Source organism: Channa argus, chromosome 19, assembly GCF_033026475.1.
Source record: "Channa argus isolate prfri chromosome 19, Channa argus male v1.0, whole genome shotgun sequence".
In the NCBI taxonomy this organism is placed as follows: domain Eukaryota; kingdom Metazoa; phylum Chordata; class Actinopteri; order Anabantiformes; family Channidae; genus Channa; species Channa argus.
The window spans coordinates 21,737,877-21,761,212 of NC_090215.1; the positions used below are offsets into that span (position 1 = coordinate 21,737,877).

The window sequence follows — 23,336 nt, forward strand, 5'->3', positions numbered from 1 at the left end:
TAGAGAGTTTTTCAGACAGGGAACGGACTCACAATAACAATAAAGATGATGATATTGTCTAATGATAATGCAGGGTTACACTTCCACCTGAATTATTTAATTTTCTTACAGTGCCACAAATTGAATATATTATCTAATTTTTATTGGTTCATTTATTAAAAAAATTATAATACACATTAGAGCAAAATCAGTAATTTCAACTTAAAGCCAGGTGTTTGCAGTTGTTTCTTATTTCATGTTTCCAGCTGCTACAGAGGCTGATAAATAGAGGTCTTAGTGAGCATCTGTCCAATTTTCAGAAAACTCTCAGGTTTTAGCGGCCTGTTTTCCAACAATGCCTTAGGTTTTATAAGCCATTTCTAGAGGGCGCCTCTGGTCTTAATGAGTCAATGTAATATAATGTCTTACTTTAAAAGTTTCTCTTTAAAGGTTATAAACTTTTAGTTTTCACAAGCTCCCCAAACCAGTCCTTCACCTGAAGGTAAAGCATCTGAGCATTTTTTTAGCTAGGACTAACCCTTAGAACCAGAGGGATGGAATGAACTCTGATGGATTAAGGGGACAGAGTAAGAACCAGAGATCTTTCTTCTCACAGACTAATTTGACATGTTAGTAGGATCATGATACCCCTTTATGTCCCTCTGCTCTTATAAAACCCTGCAGAATGTGGTTAAACATAGTCTGGATTATTGAAATTCTGTCATTTTTGTATTTGTTGATCTGTAGGTTCCATGTAAGGTTCTGTAAGTTACATGTTCATTAGTAGAACCTTCTAAAGGACTGCCCTAATGCCTTTTAAAAACCAAACTGCGGAATGATTGCAATAACCCACAGAAGAACTAATGGATACTACTGTCTACTAGAATCTAGAACAGCTACTCTAATTTATCAGAGAACCCACAGAAGCATCCTAACAACCACTTTACCCATTAGAACTTCTACCTAGGTATCACCACTACCAGAAGAACCTTCTTAAAAACCACTCTAATCTACAAGCACCAGCTAAAGAACTGCTGAATCCTTCTAAATACCAAATCAAACTTCATTGACAACCAATATAATATTCCATACTAATCTTAACCCAAGCATCCCTAGAACCCTCCAAATGACCTCTTTAAGCACATTTAAATTCTAAAGAACCTGTCTAACCTAATGAAGCATCCCCTGCAAGTCCACCTACCATCTCAGATGACTGTTTATGTTCTCCTAGAGCCATCTAAAGGACCTTGTTAATAACTATTTAAACCTCTTTAACCATGAGAATGAGACTCAGAACTGTCAAAAGGTCCACTGTGACCTCAAACCCTTCTAAAGGCCTACTGGTAATTGGCCACATTCTCACAATGATGACGGTGTCTGCCATACAAGGGAATGGGGATTGAAACACTGACCCTGTGGTCTGTGGATGGGTGCCCTACAGCCGCCCCCTAATGTAACCTCCTCAAGATCTCCTATAAATCTAAGGACCATTGATTCACCCACATGGGCTCTGGCTGATCTGACCTGGTTCAGAGTGGACTTTGGTAGTAGTGGGGCCTGAGACAGGACATGAAGACAGTGACAGCTGCTGACCTCTGGGTGATGAGTTGATGGTGTGATGGATGAGGATAGACAGCGGACGCAAGGAAGTACCCTGAGCTCCGCTGGCCATTAGCACTCACACATGAACTCAGCCATCAGTTTGAGACAGTGCTGCCGTTTTGTTTCGGAAAGAAACCGTTTAGACTCTGTTTTCTGTGTTTAAGCCTTTTTTCTTTGGTCTTATAAACCTCATGGTAATAGTATTTAATGTTTTCACCATATCACAGATCTTCGGGATATTTATAGTTAGTTTTACATTGATCAGTGGTGGAACAAGTATTCAGACCTTTTACTTTTGTAAAATTATCACCACTGTGTAGAAATGCAAAACACCTGCATTTAAACAGTATTTTAGTGTTTTTAAACTAAAGTAACTCATAATTAATAAGACTATTCCTGTCACATTTAGTTGTTTTGACTCAAATGCGAGACATGAAACTGTGTTATGATAAAGAGTTAGGCCATAAAAGAACTTCCTATAGTGGAGGGAGAAACTCATGACTGAAAATATCTTAACTGAACCTAAACAATACAGTAACGTGAGAAAGAACAAACTAAGTGGGCAAAGAACTTGGACAAAAGGAAAAGACTAAGACAAAAGACAGAAATAAAATATGAAAACTGAAGAGGAAGACATAAACTGAACTTATGGCAGAACGAGAAGAAGCTGAAAGTCGTTCACACATATAGAGAACCACCTGCTGAGTTAACGATGTGTGTTTAACTTATGTCATGTTGTTTCAAATGGAAACTGAAGCAGAAAAGCGCGCTTACGATGTGGATGATTTAATAACTAAAAAGAAGGAATCGGTTCATTTATTTGTCACGAATCTACAGCCTAACCAGTGACCAGCTAAAGACAGATCCTCTGTAGGCGCATGTGTGAACGTCCAGTGACAGGTGAGGTTATGAGCAGGTGTTCAGAGAGGAGACACAGGGACACAGGAGGGGAGGGGCCATACAGAAATGTTACCATAATGAGAATCACTCAGTTACTCGTAAATACTTGGAAACATCAAAGGGCAGTTTTTGCCTTTTATACCAAAGGAACGTGGTACACTTTGCAGCTGTGTGTTACCACATTCAGAAATCATACTGTGGTTGTTTTAATAGGTTTTAAAATGTTTTCTGCACAAACTGGATCACTTTAAATAGAAATGACTCGGCTTCTTTAGATTGTTGGGTGTCTGATAAAATTCAGCTTCAGATAAATGTTGGAGCTGATTTCAGTTCACAAACTGAATCACTGAATATCACTGAAATTCTGTGTAAAGTGAAAATACACATGTAGTAAGTACGTACTTGAAAGACAAATGTGTCCTAAAACGTACGTTGTAATATTTGTAATAACTTTTCCATGTGAGAAAAACCACAGTTTATCAGAAGTTCATGGGAGGCTCCAACACTCTGAGTTACACAAGTGGTTTTGGTATCTGGTTGATCCTCCCACAGCTGCCCAGCACCGGGGGAGTCGTCAGGACCAACTTTAGATTAACTGGCTCCATTATTTCTATTCAAAATAATCTGTATCAGTCCTCACATGGGCCCTGAGTCTAAGCTAAGGCTGGAAGCAGAGTGTTTCATTAACCCACAGTGTCTGTAGCTGCAGGACCCATCAGCAGAGGTTCCCCTTAGTCTATGAGACCAGATCTTTAGTCTTTGGACATGTTCCTGGTTAGTATTTGACAGCTGAGAGACATCGTTGTTGTTGAGCAGTCATCTACAGACATGTTGTGGCCTGCAGGTTTCCTCCTCCTCCTTCTCCTCCTTTTCCTCTTTGTCCTTGCCAGGAGGAGATCCAGCCTGGGGGGTGAGGGGGGAGCAGGGGAGAGACTGGAGGAGATAGTGTGAGTGTGTATGTTACAGGGTAATTATTAGTAATTAGCATATTATTCTGATACCGTCATATAGACAGCCCCGAGTACAGCCAGATAACACACACACACACACACACACACACACACACACACACACACACACACACACACACACACACACACACACACGCACACCCAGAGGCAGCGCACTGACTGCTGCATTATTCATGTCTGGCCTGAGGCTAGTTAGCTCAGTGTGCTAATGCTAATACTGTTAGCGCCCAGTTACTGTTCCTGCTGGAGATCAGAGTTTACACAGGTGCACACACACACTCTCACACACACTCCTGCTCTACTTTTTCAGCAGCATCAGTATCAGTATTTGTGTTTGTGAAGATGTGAACTGTATTTATTTGCTGTGTGTGTGTGTGCTGGGTGTAGTCTTTGTTAAACTTTGTCTCTAATCAGTGTTTCTTCATACAAATTTCAAAGCACTGAGGTCATACTAATGCGGTCATCTCCTCGTCCTCTAACTCCATGTCTCCTCAATTACCTCCTTGTTTACTTTTACACCTCTTTTTCAGTTCTCATGTTTGGTCTTCTCCTTCTTTCGTGTTTCCTTCTTTTCCTCTTCTGTCTTCTTCTTTTGTTCTCTGCTACCTTTATGTCTCCTCCTTTCCTTCCTCCCCTCCTCACCTTCTCTACCCTCACCTCTCTGACCTCCGACTTTTATACACTCGGTCATTCTTTACTTTATATGATTTCTACTTCTGCAGGAAGTAGAAGTTTCCTTCCTGTGTTTCTGTCCTCCACACTCACACACACATGTAACTATCAGTGTGTAACCAGCCTTATCTAATGTGTGTATTCCTATCCGCTGTCACACACCAGCAGAGATTAGCCTCATAGTTAGCCGTTAGCATGGGAGCAGGCTAACACCCTGCCAAAAGAGAAAAAACGTAAGAGGTGGTTGGACAAGATTGGCCGAGGGGGGCAGCTCCCAGTAGCACCTGGGGCTGTGTGTGTGTGATGGGAAGTGACAGATAGCAGTGGTGGCATTTAGCCACACACACACACACACACACACACACACACACACAGAAACACAATAAACACAGTGACAGTGACGATGAGACGAGGTGGCAGCAAGAAAACAGATGGGTGGTGTTCACACAGGGAGGACAGAGAGAAAGGAACATGGGAGAAGAAGAACAGAGGTAGGGTGGGGGTGAGGGTGCCCTCACACAGATCTACGTTATTCTGTTCACCTTCTGTGTGTGTCTGAGTGTCACTGCCCTGGAGGGACTAATGAATGGACCTACCAGGCTGAGAGGTCAGGGAGCCTGATTCTTCTGTAAATGTACTCAGTTAAAAGATGCAAAGTAAATCAGAAGGATCCCAAATAGAGGCAAAATGACCAGATTGACAATAAACAACCGAAAACAACCTCAGTCTGGTGCTTGGATACAGAGGGGTTTGGGGTCCTCCCCTCCTCACACTCTGTCCAGGTCTATGTCTTATCCAGAGTTGATGGTAGATTCCAAGTAATTCTACTCCTCTAGGAATCCTCAGCCAGTTTCGCTTTTGACTTGATTCTTTATGGTCTTGATTGTTTTAAAGCCAACACACTCAGAAGATGGACCCAACCTCAGTCAAAATGTCTACGTAATGTGATCTGGACTCCAGCTGGACTAGATGCTGACTTCCACAGAAGGCATCACTGTCTACTGGGCAGTATTTCTAGGAACACGCTCAGAACCACCCTCACTTCTGTTTCGACAATAAGGAGTTCACAACTTGAATACAACTTCTCTGATCCTATAGTTTTTCTTATTGTCTTCATGTTCTGTCTTCTTATTTTGTGCAGCTGTTTCAGTTTATCCTCCTAAAAGCAGGGAGTCAAAGTACCACATTTAGTGGAAAGTAGTCACTCAGTGTATGTTACATACCGAATACCAAAGTGGTTTGTGAAGGACAGCACTGTCTTCAGAGCTACTCACATGTTTGAAATGTTCTTTAAATTGATGCATTTTTCATTTAAAGGAGTATGTGTTGGTTTTATGAGTGTGAAGGGCCTGTGACCCCACACATGGCAATAGTTAATGAAGCTCGATGACTGCTCTTCCTTTGTGAGTTTTGTTCCAGTTCCCATCCTTTCTGCTGTGTTTTGTCTGATGTCAGTCACTTGCACAGATTCGTAGTTTTGCTGACATGACTTAGCTGCTCAGTGATCCTATAATCAGCCACGTCTTTCTACTGCGCAGAGAAAAACTCACAGAGAGTGTGTTTGCAGCGTAGTTAACATTCTGCTGCACGCCCAGCGTTGGGTAATCCTGAACAACAAGACTCTGTGTGTGAGACAGAGTCAGAGTTTTTAATCTTCAGATGCCACAAAAACCAGAAAACCTACCAAAGTAAAACCTATGACTCATGACACATCTTCATAAGTCACCTTAATTTTTATCATGATTGTGTTTGTTTCCAGACAAATTTTGTTCTGCTGCAACTGAAATGCAGCAAAAATCTCTTTATGCAGCTTTAACCAGTGAGATGGAAACATCAGCAACCACAGACACAACAGCTCTGATGCTTTTACTGACCAGTGTGTTAATTCAAAGCTGACATGTGGCCTTATGTGTATGGACCACGCTGTGTGTGTGTGTGTGTATCTGTGTATGTGAGGACGTGTTAAACTTCATGTTCATTATCTTCATCTTCTACAATGTCTCGATGATCAAGTTTATTACTGCAAACCTTGATTTGTCTTTCCGTGCCTGTCCTGCTAGTTTGGTGTCTTTATCCACCCTTAGATGTCCACTGCTCAGAACTAAACCTCAGTACAGAGCAGTGCGAACAAAAAGCTGGGCCCTGTAATCCAACTAGGGGATCAGAGAGACCAGGTTCTACCAGAACGTCAGAAGAGAACCACATCACGGGGAGTTGGTCTGTTTTTAGGAAGAGTTAAACTCTGCGGTCTTGGTCCAGCCTGAGAAAGGCAGAGGGGAGGGCAGGCGGGACGAGTATTAAAGAGGAAACCGGAGTAAAAGAAGAGAGACGAGTCATTTCCCTAATCAGGACCAGATGGTTTAATTCAGCTTTACATACTTCAGAGAGAGGCAGGGCGAGAGAGCACTAGAAAGGCTGGGAGACAGAGAGATGAAAAGAGGAAGAGTTTGTGAAAGCAAAGAAGACGAGTGAAGCTCCACCCAGGCGCTCTGCCAGCAGAGTGTGTGTGTGTGTGTGTGTGTTTGTGTGTGTGTGTGTTTGTTAATAGATTACAGTGGAATAGGGATTGGCAGCAGCAGCAGCAGAGGTCTAATCCAGCCCACCAGCAGATCAGCTAAATGTTATCAGATCTCTACGGACTGTGGATAAATTCTAATGGAGGAGATTTCACCACCACAGGGATATCTTCACTTTCTTCCTCTGCATTGGGTTCTCATCTTCTCTTCGTTTGTTCTCATTCACTGTTTTTAACCACAGTCGTCTAAATTCTACTTCATTTGTTGTTGTTCTTTGACAAATATCTTGGAATATCTAGTTTCCAGGCACCTTCTTATCAACTTTCTGTTGTGTCTTTCAGTGAATCTACTCTGACTGAATCCACACACACTTCTTTTTGTATCTGTCCATCCCCTGAAAATGTCTGCTTTGAGGTGTTTCGGTTTGGAAACTCCAGCTCCGTGTTAGTTTCAATGGGGAAACAGAGCTTTGAAACACTGATGGTTATAGTAGTCCATCATTTAACGTCTTTAACACCAGGTCAACATCAGTTTCCAGACAAACAGTCCAATTTGGTTTAGTCAAAGTGTAAAAGCAGAGAGTTTAACACTGATTGTCTTAATGACTATGTTACACTTTGTAGAGCTGTGGACCTCTGCTCTCTCCAAAGTGTGTTGAAACCCATCAGCCAGACTCACCCCTCCACTTGGGGAAATGTTTCTTTGTTCCAAAACGCCTAAAAAAATTTGAAAATGCTCTGATTTGTAATAACTTCGCACAGACAGCTGTGCATGGATGAGTCAGTATTGGACCGGGCATTTTGATACACTAAAGGTGAGTATAGGTTGTGTCTGTGTGGGGACAGTTTATTCAATGGCAACACCTCAGACAGTAAACAAATAAATGGCGAGGAATAAACGAATTCGAGTGTGTGTAACACTGATTTCCTGTTTGTGGACGTGTGACAGTGGACACACAGTTCGCAACCTGTTTCTACTTGTGTTGCCACATACAACCAACAGAACAAACGATTTTCAAACACACTGAACTTGTTAAAATAAGCCTTTTAATCATGTCGTGTGAAAACTTCTAGCTGAAAATGATTCAAAGACCACACTTCAAGCTCCATTTGATGCTTTAAACTGCTTCTTTTCACATCACAGAAGCTTCTGTTCAAAGGGATGCGTCTAAACCTACAGTGTCTCCATTCCAGCCACTACACCTACATTTACTTACGTCGTCCTTTTGTGTTTGAGTGTGTGTGTATGTGTGTGTATGTGTGTGTGTTGACACCTGGCACATGGCAGTGATTGTTCTTTAGAATAATGGAGAAGGTGAAAGGTTAATTTTACTGCCACTGCTTCAACTTATAGCCGAGGAGGAGAAGACTCGCTCTTATTGATCAGGCGACTGGAGAATAAAGAGGGCAGACGATCGATAGTGGGATATTATGATTAATTACTGCTAACAACACACACACACACACACACACACACACACACACACACACACAAACACAAAGAGCAGTGTGTGTCCTCAGGGTGTGTTTTCTGGTTCCCTGTCATCACTCTGCCAACACAGAAAGAAAGAGTGGATGGTATGTGACGGAACGACACTGTATAGTGTATGTGTATGTGAACGATCCCCCGAGGTGTGTGTTTTTCCTCTCATTTCCTGTCGAGGCGAGTTGAGGCGAAGAACGCCCTGACAACAATCTGCTCCCTCCAAATCTCTCTCTCTCTTTTTGTTTTTCTCTGATGAAACAAGGGTGAACAAATAGAGCGAGACACACTGAGACACACTTTTATTGTGACAGATATTCTCTTAGTACTATATCAAGTATTCTACAGCTGCTACTCACAAGGAGCACAGGTACAGCAGTAGTAGCACTGAAGCAGTGCTTCAGTTCTTAATTGCCTTATTAAGAACTGCACTACCTCACCTTTATTGCCCATATCTCTCTTATTTTTTTGCTCTTATTTTTTATTTTATTTGTATTTTACTTTATTTCTATTTTCTTTACTTTACTGTATGACATTTAGTGTGGATGGCAAAGTAAGAATTTCATTGTGCAGGGAAACATGCTTTCTGTCTGTGCATATCACAATAAACACTTTGAATCTTGAATCTGAAGAAAGTGTTAGAGGTAACAGCAGCAGCTGCAGTAGTAATACTAACAATGGTACTAGACTGTACAAGACAAGAGGGCGGGTGTAGCTTAGTTGGTAAGATCGTCCACCGCCCACAGGGTCAGTTGTTTGATCCCTGGTCTTTCCTGACTATGTGTTGTAGTGTCTTTGGGCAAGTCACGGAACCCCAAGTTGATCTCGGTGGGACAGGTGAGCACCTTGTGTTAATGGGTGAACGAGAAGCAGCATTGTAAAATGCTTTGGATAAAAGTGCTAAATAAGTAGAGCATTTACCATTTGCTGTTAATAATAATAATAATAATATTATTATAATTACTATTATCTGTTATTGTAGTAATAGTAGTAACAGAATCAATAATATTTGGATCAGTAACAGTGGGAGACACAGCTGTTTTAGTAATAGTACGGGCATAGTATAATTCACATTAGTATTAGATGTGACAGCATTTGTAGAAATACCAGCAGTAGCAGAGGAGTAGGTAAAATAGTACTAGCAGTAAGGATAATTAGATGTACAAGTATTTGAAGATTTGAAGAAGCCCCTTGCTGAAGCTGCTCTGCTTTTTAACCAGCAGCTCGTGGAGAGAATGTGAGCTGTTCTCAGTTTGTGCAGCATCCTCCTCTCCACCACCAACTCCAGAGTTTCCACAGTGGTCCCCGGGACAGAGCCAGCTTTCCTAATCAGATTATTCCGTTTAATAGTGTCACTGGTTCTGATGCTAATAGCAGCAGAATTTGTATTGGCAGTAAAAGTGATGGTCAGAAGCAGGAGCAGTAGTAATATCACTGACAGGAGTTGTAATGGCAGTAGTACAGATTGTAGCAACATCACAAACAGTAGCGGGGTATCAAAAACAGTAGTGCAAGTAGAACAGTGGAATTAGCAGTATCAGTAATACTTGTAACAACAGTAGTCCTAAGACCTGTAGTACTAGCAGTGATATCCATTGTCAAAACATTAGACATGTGTGGCAACAGCTGTAGTAGTCTGCTAAAATGTAAATGTAGTAGTAGTAGTAGTAGTAGTAGTAGTAGTAGTTTACTTCATCATGTTCATGATGGAAACCTGTGTATTGATTATTTGTTGTCCCACTTCACAAAGACCGAGCCTGTCTTCCCAGACGTGTGAACCTCAGTACCAGCAGTCAGCAGTAGACACATGCAGAACTGGAAGGTGGGACTGATAACAGGAAGTCGAGTGCTTTTTTCCTGTGTGGAAGTTTTGAGGAAATGATGTAGTGGATTAATTTGCCCACTGACAAAGTGGACACAGTGATTCAGATCAGACAAAGATGTTTCTCCACAGTTTAGAGTGCTGGGCGATCAAGAGGCTGAGATTGCTTTTCTGTGTGTTTTCCTCTGGGAGAGAGAGAGAGCTGACTGTGTGTGTGTGTGTGTGTGTGTGTTCAATTTGTTATGTAGATGCAAATTCATAGAAGCAGATTAAACAGATTGTGTCTCGTATCTGTTGATGAGTTAACACTGCCCTGCGGGATGAGTGTGTGTGTGTTTAATGTGCCTTCTGTTACAAAGAAAGAAAATGAGCCTTCCAGCTATTTAATGTCAACGCTTTCAGATGACAGACACACACACACACACAGTGTTATTACACAGAAAAGGCTGACGAGGCATCAAAGCCCCCGATGTTTGGACATATATATATTACCACAGATATACGCTCATTTTGTGTGTGTGTAAGGGCATGAATGGAGAGATTTAGATGTCTCAGAGTCAAAGAGGAAGGAGGAGGTTTACAGCTATTATGTGTTTGTGAGAAAGCAGCAGGGAGGATGCTGGGAAATGGTAATGAACTGGAACTGTCTCACCCTGACGACCATTATATGTTTAGAAGTATCTCTCTTTCATCTAATGAACAGGCAGCGAGAAAACACAGGAGGGTTGAGGTTAGAGGGAGTTTGCAGTTGTAACTGTAGCTAGAACAGTCCAACAAGTCTTGTCCAATATTTAAAACCTGGAGTCCTATTTTCATTCTGTCAAACCATCTTAACTGAACCAAACCTTTATGTATGATTTCTTTTCAAACTAAGCTTGAGACAGAAATTGAGCAGCTGTCTCTTTGTGTTTCAGCCTGTCTGTCCGGTCAATCTCCAGACTGTACTCTGGTCCAGTCCAAAGAGGACGACTTCGACTGGGAGCAGGGGGACACTCGAGATCGTCCAGCCAGCAGCTCCTGGAACCCTGCAGGTACCTGTCCATCCAATTCTGCCACGTTTTGTGAGTATGGAATCACTGCAGAAAACACACTGTGGCGCAGGAAGGTAGAGCGGTTGTCCACCAATCTCACAGTTGGTGGTTCAATCCCCGGCTCCTCTGGTCACATGTCGAAGTGTCCCTGAGCAAAATACTGAACCCCACCTTAGTCGCTCCGGGTGAGTGTTGGCCAGCTGCATAGCAGCTCCCCCACCGGTGTATGAGTGTGTAAGTGATTGTTAGTGTGAATGGATGAATAAGAAGCAGTGTAAAGCGCTTTGAGTGCCAATAGGTAGAAAAGTGCTATATAAGTGCAGACTATTTACCATTTAATCTAGGTCCTGGGGTTTTAATGGAGGTGTTCCTCAGGGAACCTACCTGTGATCTCTAAAGTTCAAATCTCTCCAGTTAAGCACAATAGTATATGTATGTATGAGTATTCAACTTATAATATTATATGTTGTGGTGATGGCCAACGGAGGTCTGTCCATTGTCACACTGTTTTATTATAAAAACGGTCACAGAGGCTGTTGGAAAGATTGGTAAATTAGGGCTGATACACAGCATAATTCCTCCCCATGATAAAACTGTGTCATATATATATAACATCTATAAAGTATATTCACTCAGTTACTACAGTGTAGTCACTCAGTGTATGTTACATACAGAATACCAAAGTGGTTTGTGAAGGACAGCACAGTCCTCAGAGCTATTCACATGTTTTAAATGTTCTTTGAATTGATGCATTTTTCATTTAAAGGAGTATGTGTTGGTTTTGTGAGTGTGAAGGGCCCGTTACCCCACACATGGCAATAGTTAATGAAGCTCGATGACTGCTCTTCCTTTGTGAGTTTTGTTCCAGTTCCCATCCTTTCTGCTGTGTTTTGTCTGATGTCAGTCACTCGCACAGATTCGTAGTTTTTATCCAAAGCGACTTACAAATGAGGTACAAGGCAGCAAAAAGGAGAAAGTAAAGGAGAAAATACGCTTTTATCCAAAGCGACTTACAAATGAGGTACAAGGCAGCAAAAAGGAGAAAGTAAAGGAGAAAATATCAAAGCAAAGTCCTATCCGAAAAGTGTTCACAGTTCTGTGCGGTGCTGGGGCCACCAGACGTCGTTCGTTGGCAGACTGCAGTGGGCGGAAAGGATTGTAGACTTGAATGAGTGAGTTGAGGTAAGCGGGAGCTGTGGAGTTAACCACCCTGTGAGCAAGAGACAGCTAGCAGCTACAGGAAGCCAGTGTAGAGATCTAAAGAGTGGTGCGACACAGGTCTTTTTTGGCTGATTAAAAATGAGGCAAGCTGCTGCATTTTGGATCATATGCAAGGGTTTGATTGTGGATACCGGTAACCCCATCAACAAAGCATTGCAGTAATCAAGACGAGATATGACCAATGCCTGTACAATGAGTTGGGATGTATATTCCGTGATGTAGGGTCTGATCTTCCTGATGTTGTAGAGAGCAAATCTGCACGCCCTAGAGACTGAAGAGATGTGTTCCTTAAAGCTCAGTTGGTCGTCGATGATGACCCCCAGATTTAGCGGGGACAATCACTGTAGATCCAATGTTAATGCTGATGTTGGGAGAACGTGATGGAAAGAGTTCACGTACTGGACTCTGGAGAGTCAGAAAAGTCAAAACGCTCCCTGTTTGGAAATAATTGAGCCAAATCACATGTGAATCAGGCATCAGTGTCAAACCAGAACCAACAAAATGTGGAAACATGAAGCGAACTAATTCCACCACTAGCAGGAGAAATTTGAGATCAGGGAGACGGTAATATGCAGTAATGCTTTAATTCAGAAGGATTTACTCAGCAAGTTGTTCCTTCTGCAATAAAAGCAGAACAGGCTCCCAGATTATTGATAGTGATGTTCCTCAGGGAACCTTCCTGGGTCCTCCTATATTAAATCCGTTTGTGTTATAAGAAAAGCTGCGGAGTCAGGTGATAAGTCCCTGTAATTCATCAGTCACACTATATGCCTGCTGCTGATGTACAGAACACAGCTTCTGTCACTTCCAACTCACCATTTCTAGCAGGTTCAGTCTGAAACAAATAGTTAGAAATAATCGTACAGTAATGAAGCACTGAATTGTTTATGTAATGCAGCTCCTTGGTTTCATTGTGGCTGAAGGCAAAGAAAAGCTGCTGCAGCTTTTGTGTTATCTGCTATTGACCTGCCACAATTCCTCCTCTGAGTTATGGACGGACAGCGGGAGTTCACAATGAACCAGAGAGATAAGGAGTGTTAGTGTGTCATTTGTCACATGCTCACAGAGGTTAAGCCGCTGACGAATGAGAATGCAGTGCTCTTAAATCACTGAGCCAATCAGGTGAGAGACAGGCTGAGCGAGGATATGCCGAGAGGAGGTGGTTACTGTCCTGTTCAGAGTGATTTATCCAGAAGAGGCAGCAGGGTAGGAGAACAAGAAACTCCATTTCTTGCTTTGATCTCCTCTGGCTGTGCAGGGCCTTAAATTTAACTAACCCTAAGAGCGGCTGGGCAATAATGCTGCTTTTAATAAACTGTGGAGGCTTCTTCCCTTATTAATGCAATGCATAGAGCGTCAGTAGCTCGGAGAATCGAATCTTCCTTTTTCATTTACGTTTATTTAAAAAGTAAAACATCACAAAGAGGAAAGATGACAGTCGGCAGAGAGACTGACGTACTGAGAGCTGCCATTTTAAAGTCCAACTACACGTTCAGCCTGTTGGTTTCCTTCATCAACACCAGCTGTTCACAGGAGGGAAGGTTACTGTCACTGTTTTACTGCGGGACCGAAGATAACACCAAAACCTAAAGATTCTGATGAAGTTCTGCAACATCCTTTCTTAAATCTGATAAATGTCAGTCTGAAACTGCAGCACAAACAACAACAACGTTTTGAACAATAGTTCAAAAGGCTCATTAGTCTCATTACATGTATATCATACAGATGGAGGCTAAGCTCATCGGGTCCATGCTATCATGTACCTGCTCTCGCCTACGTCCTGCTGAGTAGTCTGTATGCAATTAGACTTGATCATTTATAAAACTTCCAGTCCAATACTTCAGATCACCATCACTACATATTCTTTAGTTCCTTGATGATCCTCTGCCCAACCACTGTCTTTTTTGGCTCTGACAAATCAGTTTCATTCTCCCAACTCGTACATATTTTCCCATTCACCGCGTCTGTTGCATGGTGGCAGGGAGTGTACAGGTGTTTCCTCCTCGAACACTATTCCTCAGATCTGCAAACAAGCGCACCCTTTGTTCCACTTTGGTGAGGCTGTGTGCTGAATTTTTTCATTACATATATAACAGGGGCAAAAATACTGCAATTACTGTTATTTGTAATATCGTGCAGCCGTGTTAGTTATGATGTAAGATTTACTGAGTCAAAAAATAAAACGCGCTCGTAATAAAACAAACATTTGTGTAGTAATGATAATTGGCTCTGTTGATAATTCCTACAGCTCACTTTTAGAACTGATGCATATTATTTCCATTTGATCTCTAAGTTTGACTTCACGTTTCTGCACATCGATGAACATCGTCCATGACTGAGCTGTGACTGACCCTTCATCACTCAAATGGACGGGTAAAATGGGTTATACCGCATTCACTGCTGATAGGGGGTTTAATGTAATTTACAGAAACTACAGTTTATGGAATCATATTGTAGTCGATGTAAGCACAGCTATTTTACATGTAGTATTTCGTTTTTGTTTTTTTCCCACTGCACCCAGTGTTTTGTTAATGCCTTGGAGAATGATTTGTGATACATCAGCTCCAAGTGCTGAGAAAACAACCGCAACATCTTTTCCTCACCTCTGTCTCCAGCTGTCCTCATCCTCACAGTTTAAAGCCTCTGCTAGACAAAACGGGACAAATTGCCGCCTTAATCTGAGCTCTGTGTGTGTATGTGTGATGATACAGATCATCACCAGTTTAAAGTCAGGATTCATTTGCTGTGCGTAGACATGGTTGATCTGTGCAGGAAAACACGTGTTACAATACTACTACTACTAATACTACTACACACATACTGGTTGTTCTCATTTCCTGCTTGTCAGTCCAGCTTTCAGATTAGAATCAGGGTGAGCATGTGAACAGAAAGACCTCACCAACTGTACGTGTGGTCATCAGAGAAGCTTTGAAACCTTCATTTTAAAACGGACCCTTTTCAAATGGTGCTGGGGAGAACAGAAGTCAGTGTTTAATGCTCAAGCCGTGCACACACTGAGCTGCAGCCGGGCATCGATTGACCAGTGATTGCAAGCTCCATTTAATGTTCTTATAAATGGTACAAGTTCAATCTAATCTGAACCATGTAGCTCTCGCTCCCTCTCTGCTGTCAGTGTGAAAAACAGTAATCTTCTCTAATACCCTTTACTGCCACACTGTGTGTGTGAGTGAATTTTCCTCTCACTGCTTTGTTTTCTGACGGACGCACTTGTTAGCAGTTTGTTGCTGCACACGCCTTCAGATCTCTGTGCTTCAAACTCTCTGCTTTAACCAAACCAAGTCCTTAGCCTGGTTTATCGCTGTCTGGCCAGCATGGGTTAAAAATAACAGACACACAGTTGTATCGGTGTCAGAGGCTGAAGCCGCTGCTGTGAACACCCTGACATCGTTCATATTTTTAGACACAGACTGGTTTCTCTAAGGCAGCACCAACAGAGCTGATGTCCAGCTTTGGCCCCCTGAGGAACATCTCCACGTGTGGACTGGACAGACCCCAGTTCTCTGACTACAGAGCTCGTTCTATTGTCCCCACTGTTCTTCGTGTCATATGTTATTATCAAAGTCAGTCTGTGGTTCCACTCGGGTTTTCAAACTGTTGCTGACAGCTCCTCGTTTGGACAAAGGCGGTTGTGCCGATGGTCATTATTTGTTGACATACAGTTCAGTTTTTCTCTTGTTGTATCCAGATGGTTCTATTGCTGTTCTCGTCAGCTCAGTTCATTCACCTCTGGACAGCCAGTTTTACTAATATCCAGCCACTCAACACCTGTCTTGCAGGTTGGAACAGAACACTACGTAGATATTAATAAATAATGTATAAATGGTCTGTTCTCTACACTTGATTAGTAAATCAGGGGTTGGTGTGGAACATCTTTTTCATGTTTGTGTTGTGTACATGCAAACAGCAGTTCTATAGTGGCTTTTCATAACATTAGAAACCTAGTGCCACTCCTTGGTTCTCCCACAGTTCCTATTTTGGTGTGGTTATTGACTTTTCACTGCAGAGAGCTGCTTCTCCTTTCTCTGCTCTTTCTCTAGTACTCGAAGAACCTCTTGCAGTTGTTGGTGATTCCAGCTTTCTGCTTCTTCACTTTTTCATTTTTTCAGTCCTTGGGCGAACAGAACATCGTCTGTCAGCCACAGCTCTTGGCCAATGAAACGCCTCGGTCTCGGGTTTTTAATTGATTTGCTCCAATCAGGGATGACTGAAGGGAACACGCACACACACTCAGATGCCTTTGGTGAACATGTGTGGATTTATGTGTTTGTGTCTCTGTGGGGTTCAGGGTGTATTAATATTTCTAATAGGGCTGTTATCAGCTCACTGCCAGCTGTACACAGTAAACACACACACACACACACACACACACACACACACACACACACACACACACACACACACACACACACACACACACACACACATACAATGAAGCTCCCAGGCAAATATATACTCAACACAACACACAGACACACTCCGTCTGTTGTGTGATAACTCCCACAATGCCTTTCTGTGTCAAAGAGACCTGGAGGTCAAAACCACTTTTCAAAAAAAGCTGCTATAAACACACATATCGAAATTACACGACGACACACACTCTGGCTTTAAAGTCAATTTGAAAACGCAGCTGCACCCGAGCCAACAGGTAAACAGTGTTTGAGGGTGAGAGAGGGCACATGAGGGTGAGAGAGAGTTTGAAGTTTGTTTGGCAGATAAATAATAGAAAACTGAGTGTGTGTGCATGTGTGTGTGGGTTAATTAGTGTGTTAAATGGTTTATCAGCATGTCGGCATGCAAGAGATTCACTCAGCCTTTAAACAGGACTGGAAATATAAATGCCTGTGTCTTCGGTCAGTATGAAGCCACTATCAGCTTCGTGCCAAAACGAATTAAAACCAATTCCGGGGTTTAAACACTGTGAGACCCCACAACTCAAATCAAGCCAATCAGAGCAGAGGAAACACTGACACACAGGGTCCCTATTGGCCGGCCGGTCGGTCGATCTATACATTCTGAGGTTTTGTTCAATTCCTCTTGTCCCTTGTCCCCAGACTCAGACTTTTCTGATAGCTATCAAGTTTTAGCTTAGCTTAGCATAAAGACTATAACCAGAAGGAAACTGTTAGCCTAGCTTAGCATGTAGACTACAAGTGGAGTGAATGTGTTAGCCTAGCTTAGCACAAAGACTGCCCCCTTAACAGTTTCCAAAGGAAGTCAGTGTGCTAAGCCTGCACGTTATTATCATTTAATAAAATAGAAACTAACATTAAACAGGTACTTTAGAAATATTTGAGAAAAACAAATAAAATAACTGATCAGTCTAAATGTAAAATTAACAATAGTTGCTATAAAACCAAAATAAAATAAGGCAGAAATAACCTTTATTCAGGACAGATGGTGTTATGCCAATTTCTGCCAAGAACTGCATGTTCCAAATGTGTTTGTAGGAAGTGAGGTCAAAATGAAAAATATGGACCTGAATAATCAAATGGAAATATGCCAAGAGGACACCAGACCCAATGAAAAAACAAAAAAATTCTGTTAATCCAGACTCTTGTCAGCCATATTATATTGTATACAATTTAATGGTGCCATGTTTTTGAGATGGATGTCCCACCTGACTTAAGTGAGTCTCTCTGTTCTCACTGCCTGCTGCTACAGGTGTGTAAATGCTACCTAAAGCCTTCCTGTTGGCTCATCTTTGTAAGCAAAGTGCTGAAATGCTGACATTTAAGTTAAATCTCTCAAATGTTTTTTCGTTCTCTTGGTATTTATTTGTGTGCTTAATTATCATGCTCCTGTCTGACTGCATGTTTCATGCTTCCACATAAATGTGAAGCTGCTGAATGCCGAACAGTTTGTGTCGACATCCAGAGAGCAGGAAACACACACACTTCCTGCATGTGTGCTTTTGTGTAAATCTCTTCAATGCGCTGCAGCTGCCTCTCCTCACGTCTCAATATAACTCTGGTAATAGAATTACCCCCCTTCCATTTGTGTGTGAGCTGGGTCCGATGTTATTGGTTTACAGATGGCAGGGATTGTCAGTGATTGGCGGGCAGGTGAGTAAGGGGCGGGAGGTTAACGAGGGAAAGAAACGCCAAGACACGGCCGACATCTGTGTGTGAACACATGAAAAGCAGCAGCCTGTTTTTCTATTTGTTCTTCTCCAACTTGTCACACGTTTCTCTATGGTCTCCTCTGATTTATCATCCATTAACAAACAATAATTAACTCTCTTAGCAGTAATTCTCCCAATTTCTCCACTAACTGTTCACAGAGTACACAGGCAGAAGTACAGAAAGTAAAAACAATCAGTTAAAACATACATGGAAACATAATTGTGCTGAATCACAATCACACTATTAGAAAATGACATGTGTCACAGCTGAATCACCTGCAGGATGTTTGTCCTACCATAGGAAACAGCTGGTACACAGTGGTACTTGCATACAGTACGTGTACTTTCCTATCATACGATTTACCTCAGACATTTTAAAACTGCAGGAATCAGCTGACGTGGTCCGTTCTAATTTCATAATATCATCATAAACAACATGACCAAAAATACTGGTTCCATTTCTTCAGATGAGAAAACAGGAAAACGTTTATTTGACTGGCACAAATGAGAGGAAATGGGAAGCCTAAAAGATGTGAAAAAACAGTAGTAACAGTAAAATGTGCAAATAAATTAGTGAATAAGAAGGAATAAAAACTGAGATGTGAATGAAAGCGAGGACAAAAAGTAAAAGAAAAATGAAGATTGAAATTAAAACTAAACAGTTTATGGTACAATATGAAAATGTAAACACATTGTCTCCAAAAAGTTAAATGAGATGGAAAAACAGTTAAATATTAAATTTTGTTTGACCGATGATTCAGATGAAGACAAATATTCTCAAAAAATGTTTTGCCCATTTGCTGCTACTGCTCCTGAATGGGCCTGAAACAAGTGACAATAAGCGGCAGAAACCACTCAAAGTATAAATACTCAGAAATGTATGTTTTTGTATTTCCTGGGGAAGAATCAGCTCATCAGCGTGTGTCTCCTCGTTTTTATCTGATTTCTCTTCTTCTCTGAAGATTAAAACTCTTGTTTACCCAATTGATTATCCTCAAGGACCATTGATCTGCTGACACACACACTCTGCTGTCATACACTTGTAACCTGGAAATTAAAAAACACCAAAATCCCCTCAGTTTATTGTTATTTCACTCTGAAGGTCGACGCAGAAACTCTACATCGTCTCTTTCAGCAAAAAAGAGATCAAAATTTTCAGCCCATCTTCAAATCTTCAAAGGGATTTAACAATGCCTACGTTGATCTGTTAATGTTCTGAACAAACCTGTTGGACCTCGATCGTTACTGGGAGTGACTGAAAGGCAACTACAGCATCGACAGAGCAACCCAAGACACAGTAAGAGCAACTGAACTGCAGCAACCAGAGCTGATGTGGAGCAACTAGATTTCAACCAAAGCAGCTTCAGTGCAAAAAGAGGAAACTAAAATGTAACTGCAGCAACTTGCTGCTTGTTTGCATGTGCGTGTTACTTCTGATTCCTGCTCAAGTATTTTTTAATTTGGAGGTCCCATCTGACCGACATTAAGACTTTATAATGAGCCGAACTAAGGAACTCTCCACACTGTGGACGGTGATCAGCCTATGGAGAAAGCTCCTGTTCAGTTTGACTGACGGCTGTGTAACCATCAGCTGCTGTTACCATGGAAACGCCCTTCAGCCCATAGACACACACTGTGAAAAGACGAGCAATTTAAATTTCATAGAAAGTTCACAATAACAGACATAAAGAAAAGTGTGTGCAGGCAGCTGAGATGATTGACAGCTATAGTGACACACACACACAAACACACAGTTTTCTGAGCTTCAAAGTGAACATCACTTTTTTTCTGAAGTATTCCAATTATAGATTGTCACTGTTGACAAAATGAGAGTTTTGTCCACACACACAGACACACAATTATGGTTTTGCTGTGCTAATTTACTAATGGGAGTCTTTTATTCTCGTATGTTCTTCTGTCAGTCATAGATTTTTCCGTTTGTTGCTCAGTGAAGTGAGCGTTTCCCGCTCACACGATCCTCTTTTTAGTGGTCTTTATTTAAATGCTTTAATTTTGAAGTTGGCATTTCCTTCTGGGAACTTAACATAAGCTTTTATTTTGATGTTTCTGTTTGAGCTCCCTACTGTCTCTTATTAAACCACATGTTGATTTTAAACAGTACTCCAGTTATTTTCAGCTTTTGTACATAGTGCACACACAGTATATGCCCTATAGTAATATTGTTTGTGTTTTATATTGAATTAGATTTAATTATTGAATTTGATTTAATTGGCTCTTTATTTACTGTAGTCATTATTCTTTTATTTTGAAATCTCTCACTTCCATCTGATCTTCCCTATCTGGTCGTACATCTGCTTTTATTTTGACATGTTGAGCCCCATTTTATATGTGTGCTTTTAAATAATGTTTGGTGTTTCTGTTTATGCTTATTAGCAATAATAACATGTATTTTCTTAATACTTCTTAATTTATGATACAGTTCAAAAATAAACATCTATTAAATTTAACATACATTTTTGCATCACATGTTCAGGTATCACATATAATCCTTTATTCTTTTTAATTTATAATTGTGATTATCAGTGGACATTATAATGACATGCTTGTATTTTGTCAGTTTTTAATGAGTTTTAACTTCCTGTCTGCAGGTGGCTCTCCCTTTCTGTTTGTCAACACATCGGGCCGTTATGGCGGTCAGCATGCTCAGCTGCTGTTGCCGGCGCTCAAAGAGAATGACACGCACTGCATCAGCTTCTGGTTTTACCAGACAGGAGGTCGTGAAGGCGCTGCACCCCCCACGCTCAACGTCTACATCAAAGGTACTGAAATTTTGCTCCAAAGTATATTTACACTGTGTGGATGATACCGGTATTTATTAATCTGTAGTATGAATTGTAGCAGTAATGAAGTAGTGGAATAACGTAGTGCAGACAGTGCTGAACAATCTGAATAGGATATTGCATTACTACTCTCTGAAATCAGGTGTTTCAACGTGAAGGAAAAGCTCTCAAATGTGTCGCTCACAGTATTTGTTTACCACAGAGAACCACAGTCCTTTGGGAGTCCCGGTCTTTAACTCTTCAGGCCCCGCCTACCACACTTGGAAGGAGGTGGAGCTCGCTGTGTCCACCTTCTGGCCGAATTACTACCAGGTAACACACACACATTTATTTTTTATTTTTGGTCCTTTTGTCTTCTCCTGTGAGTTCAGGGTCGCCACAGCGGATCATTGTCCACATGTTGATTTGGCACAGTTTTTACCCCAGATGTCCTTTCTGATGCAACCCTTCCCAATTTCTACCGGGCTTGGACCGGCACTGCACAGCTGGGGAGGGCAATGGGTTGTTAGGGGTTCAGTGTCTTGCCCAGAGACACTTCGACATATACTGTCACCTCTTTATTCACCGACAGACTGAGTTTGGTCCTTTATTATTAATTAATTGCTGATGGAAAACACTTAAAACTGGCCTTAGACAGGTTGTGTTTTGTTGTGAATTAACATTAATTAGTGATAGGTGATGTGATCTGCTGTCAGAGACATTCAGCACCTATTCCAGTGTGAAAACATGCCACAGGCTCAGATTTTACTGACACATCAATTTCCTCAGAAGCTGCTGCATTGAGGCATGTTGGTGTCAAACAGTAGCTTCGTCTCTGTTGATGCTGTCATCCATGTCTCTTTTTACCGGCTGTGCGAAGCCGACACTGAACCATGATTACGGGTGAAATGTGCAGAGAACATATGGATTCCGATGTGAACAGGGCCACAGGTTGGACATAAAGCAGATCAAGGACCACACATGGAAAGACTAAAAACCATAAATTTGTATTTATACACTTTAATAACCATATCATTTATTGACACGCTGATCAGTTCCTTTTTAAATAAGCAGAAAAATAAGAAACTCAGATCACTGTTTGAGTCATTAGCTTTTAAAAAGGAACAACATACACACACACAGTCTCTGGATGTGGTTGATCTGTATTGAAAGCTCTTTTATGTGGATTTAAAAGCTCTGTCATCTGTAAACTGTATGAGGGCTGCAGCTAATTGGTTCAACACACACACTTACACACACACACACACAGAGTACACAGCAGCAGCAGGAAGTGAATTTCTCTCGCCATGGGAGCCTTCTTGTGCCAAAAAAGATCTTTTCCTTGTGTCAGCACCTGCAAGAGAATAGAATAGAATCGGAAATGTGTAGAGTGTAAAGGAGGCCAACAAAACTGTACACAGATCACTTCTACACTGATGTTTTACAGCTCAATTCTTCAGTGTTAAATCTCCAATAATAACAAAGCAGCAAAGAATAAATATTTAAAGCAGATTGTAGATGATGGTAAGATTAATATTATCATGTAGTGAGAACTCACTTATTAATCAGTCAAATCAAAAATGACGGCATGGATAGCTAGTAAATGAGCACTCATTCTCTATAAAAACCTGTCTTTGAATTTAAAGGTTGATGTTAATTTTCATAATGTCTCACTATGTGTGAAACAACAAAGTGACAGTGTGTCCTTATAGTGAGGCTTTGTCTTAGGATGTACGGAATATAAAAAAGCATGATTGATTGGTTTAATACCTCTACAAGGAGGTCATTTAGTTCACATTTCTGAATGAATAAAAGTGGTAATGTGGCTTGTTTGAAGTGTGTGTGTGTGAGACGCTTTGTGCAGTGGAGTCTACATGGCCCAATGCAGAAAACCCAGATAGTTAATGCGTCACTTATAAACATGTTGGGGTGGGGGCTGCCATGCGGTTTACAATGTCCTGTTTCCAATTCACAGCTGCACAGTTCAAACAGCTGCATCCTGGTTTGTTCGTTGTGACACATCTCTAAGACGAGCACAGTTTGAGGACAAACGCTAGGCTCTGCAGGTCCACCAGTCAATATGTCATCAGCCTTGCAGAGGCAGGGGGTCACGCAGTGTATTTTTCTCTGCAGAGACTAAAGTGAAACCTCCAGCTGAAGCACTACAGATGAAAAGAGAGGCTGATTCTCAACAATACAGCCAATCATAAACACACAC

The 23,336-nt window shown here is 41.4% G+C and overlaps 1 protein-coding gene across 8 annotated transcripts in view; it reads left to right on the plus strand.

Moving 5' to 3' along the window:
- LOC137104394 (receptor-type tyrosine-protein phosphatase mu-like) overlaps positions 1-23,336 on the plus strand; it is a 121,531-nt gene that overhangs the window by 11,315 nt on the left and 86,880 nt on the right. For 7 of the 8 annotated variants that reach the window (XM_067485477.1, XM_067485478.1, XM_067485482.1 and 4 more), the window contains exons 2-4: positions 10,859-11,005; positions 20,948-21,118; positions 21,342-21,451. In XM_067485477.1, the coding sequence (XP_067341578.1) occupies positions 10,859-11,005; positions 20,948-21,118; positions 21,342-21,451 (428 nt within the window). The remainder of the gene's footprint in view (positions 1-10,858; positions 11,006-20,947; positions 21,119-21,341; positions 21,452-23,336) is intronic. The other variant, XM_067485479.1, reaches the window with a different exon arrangement.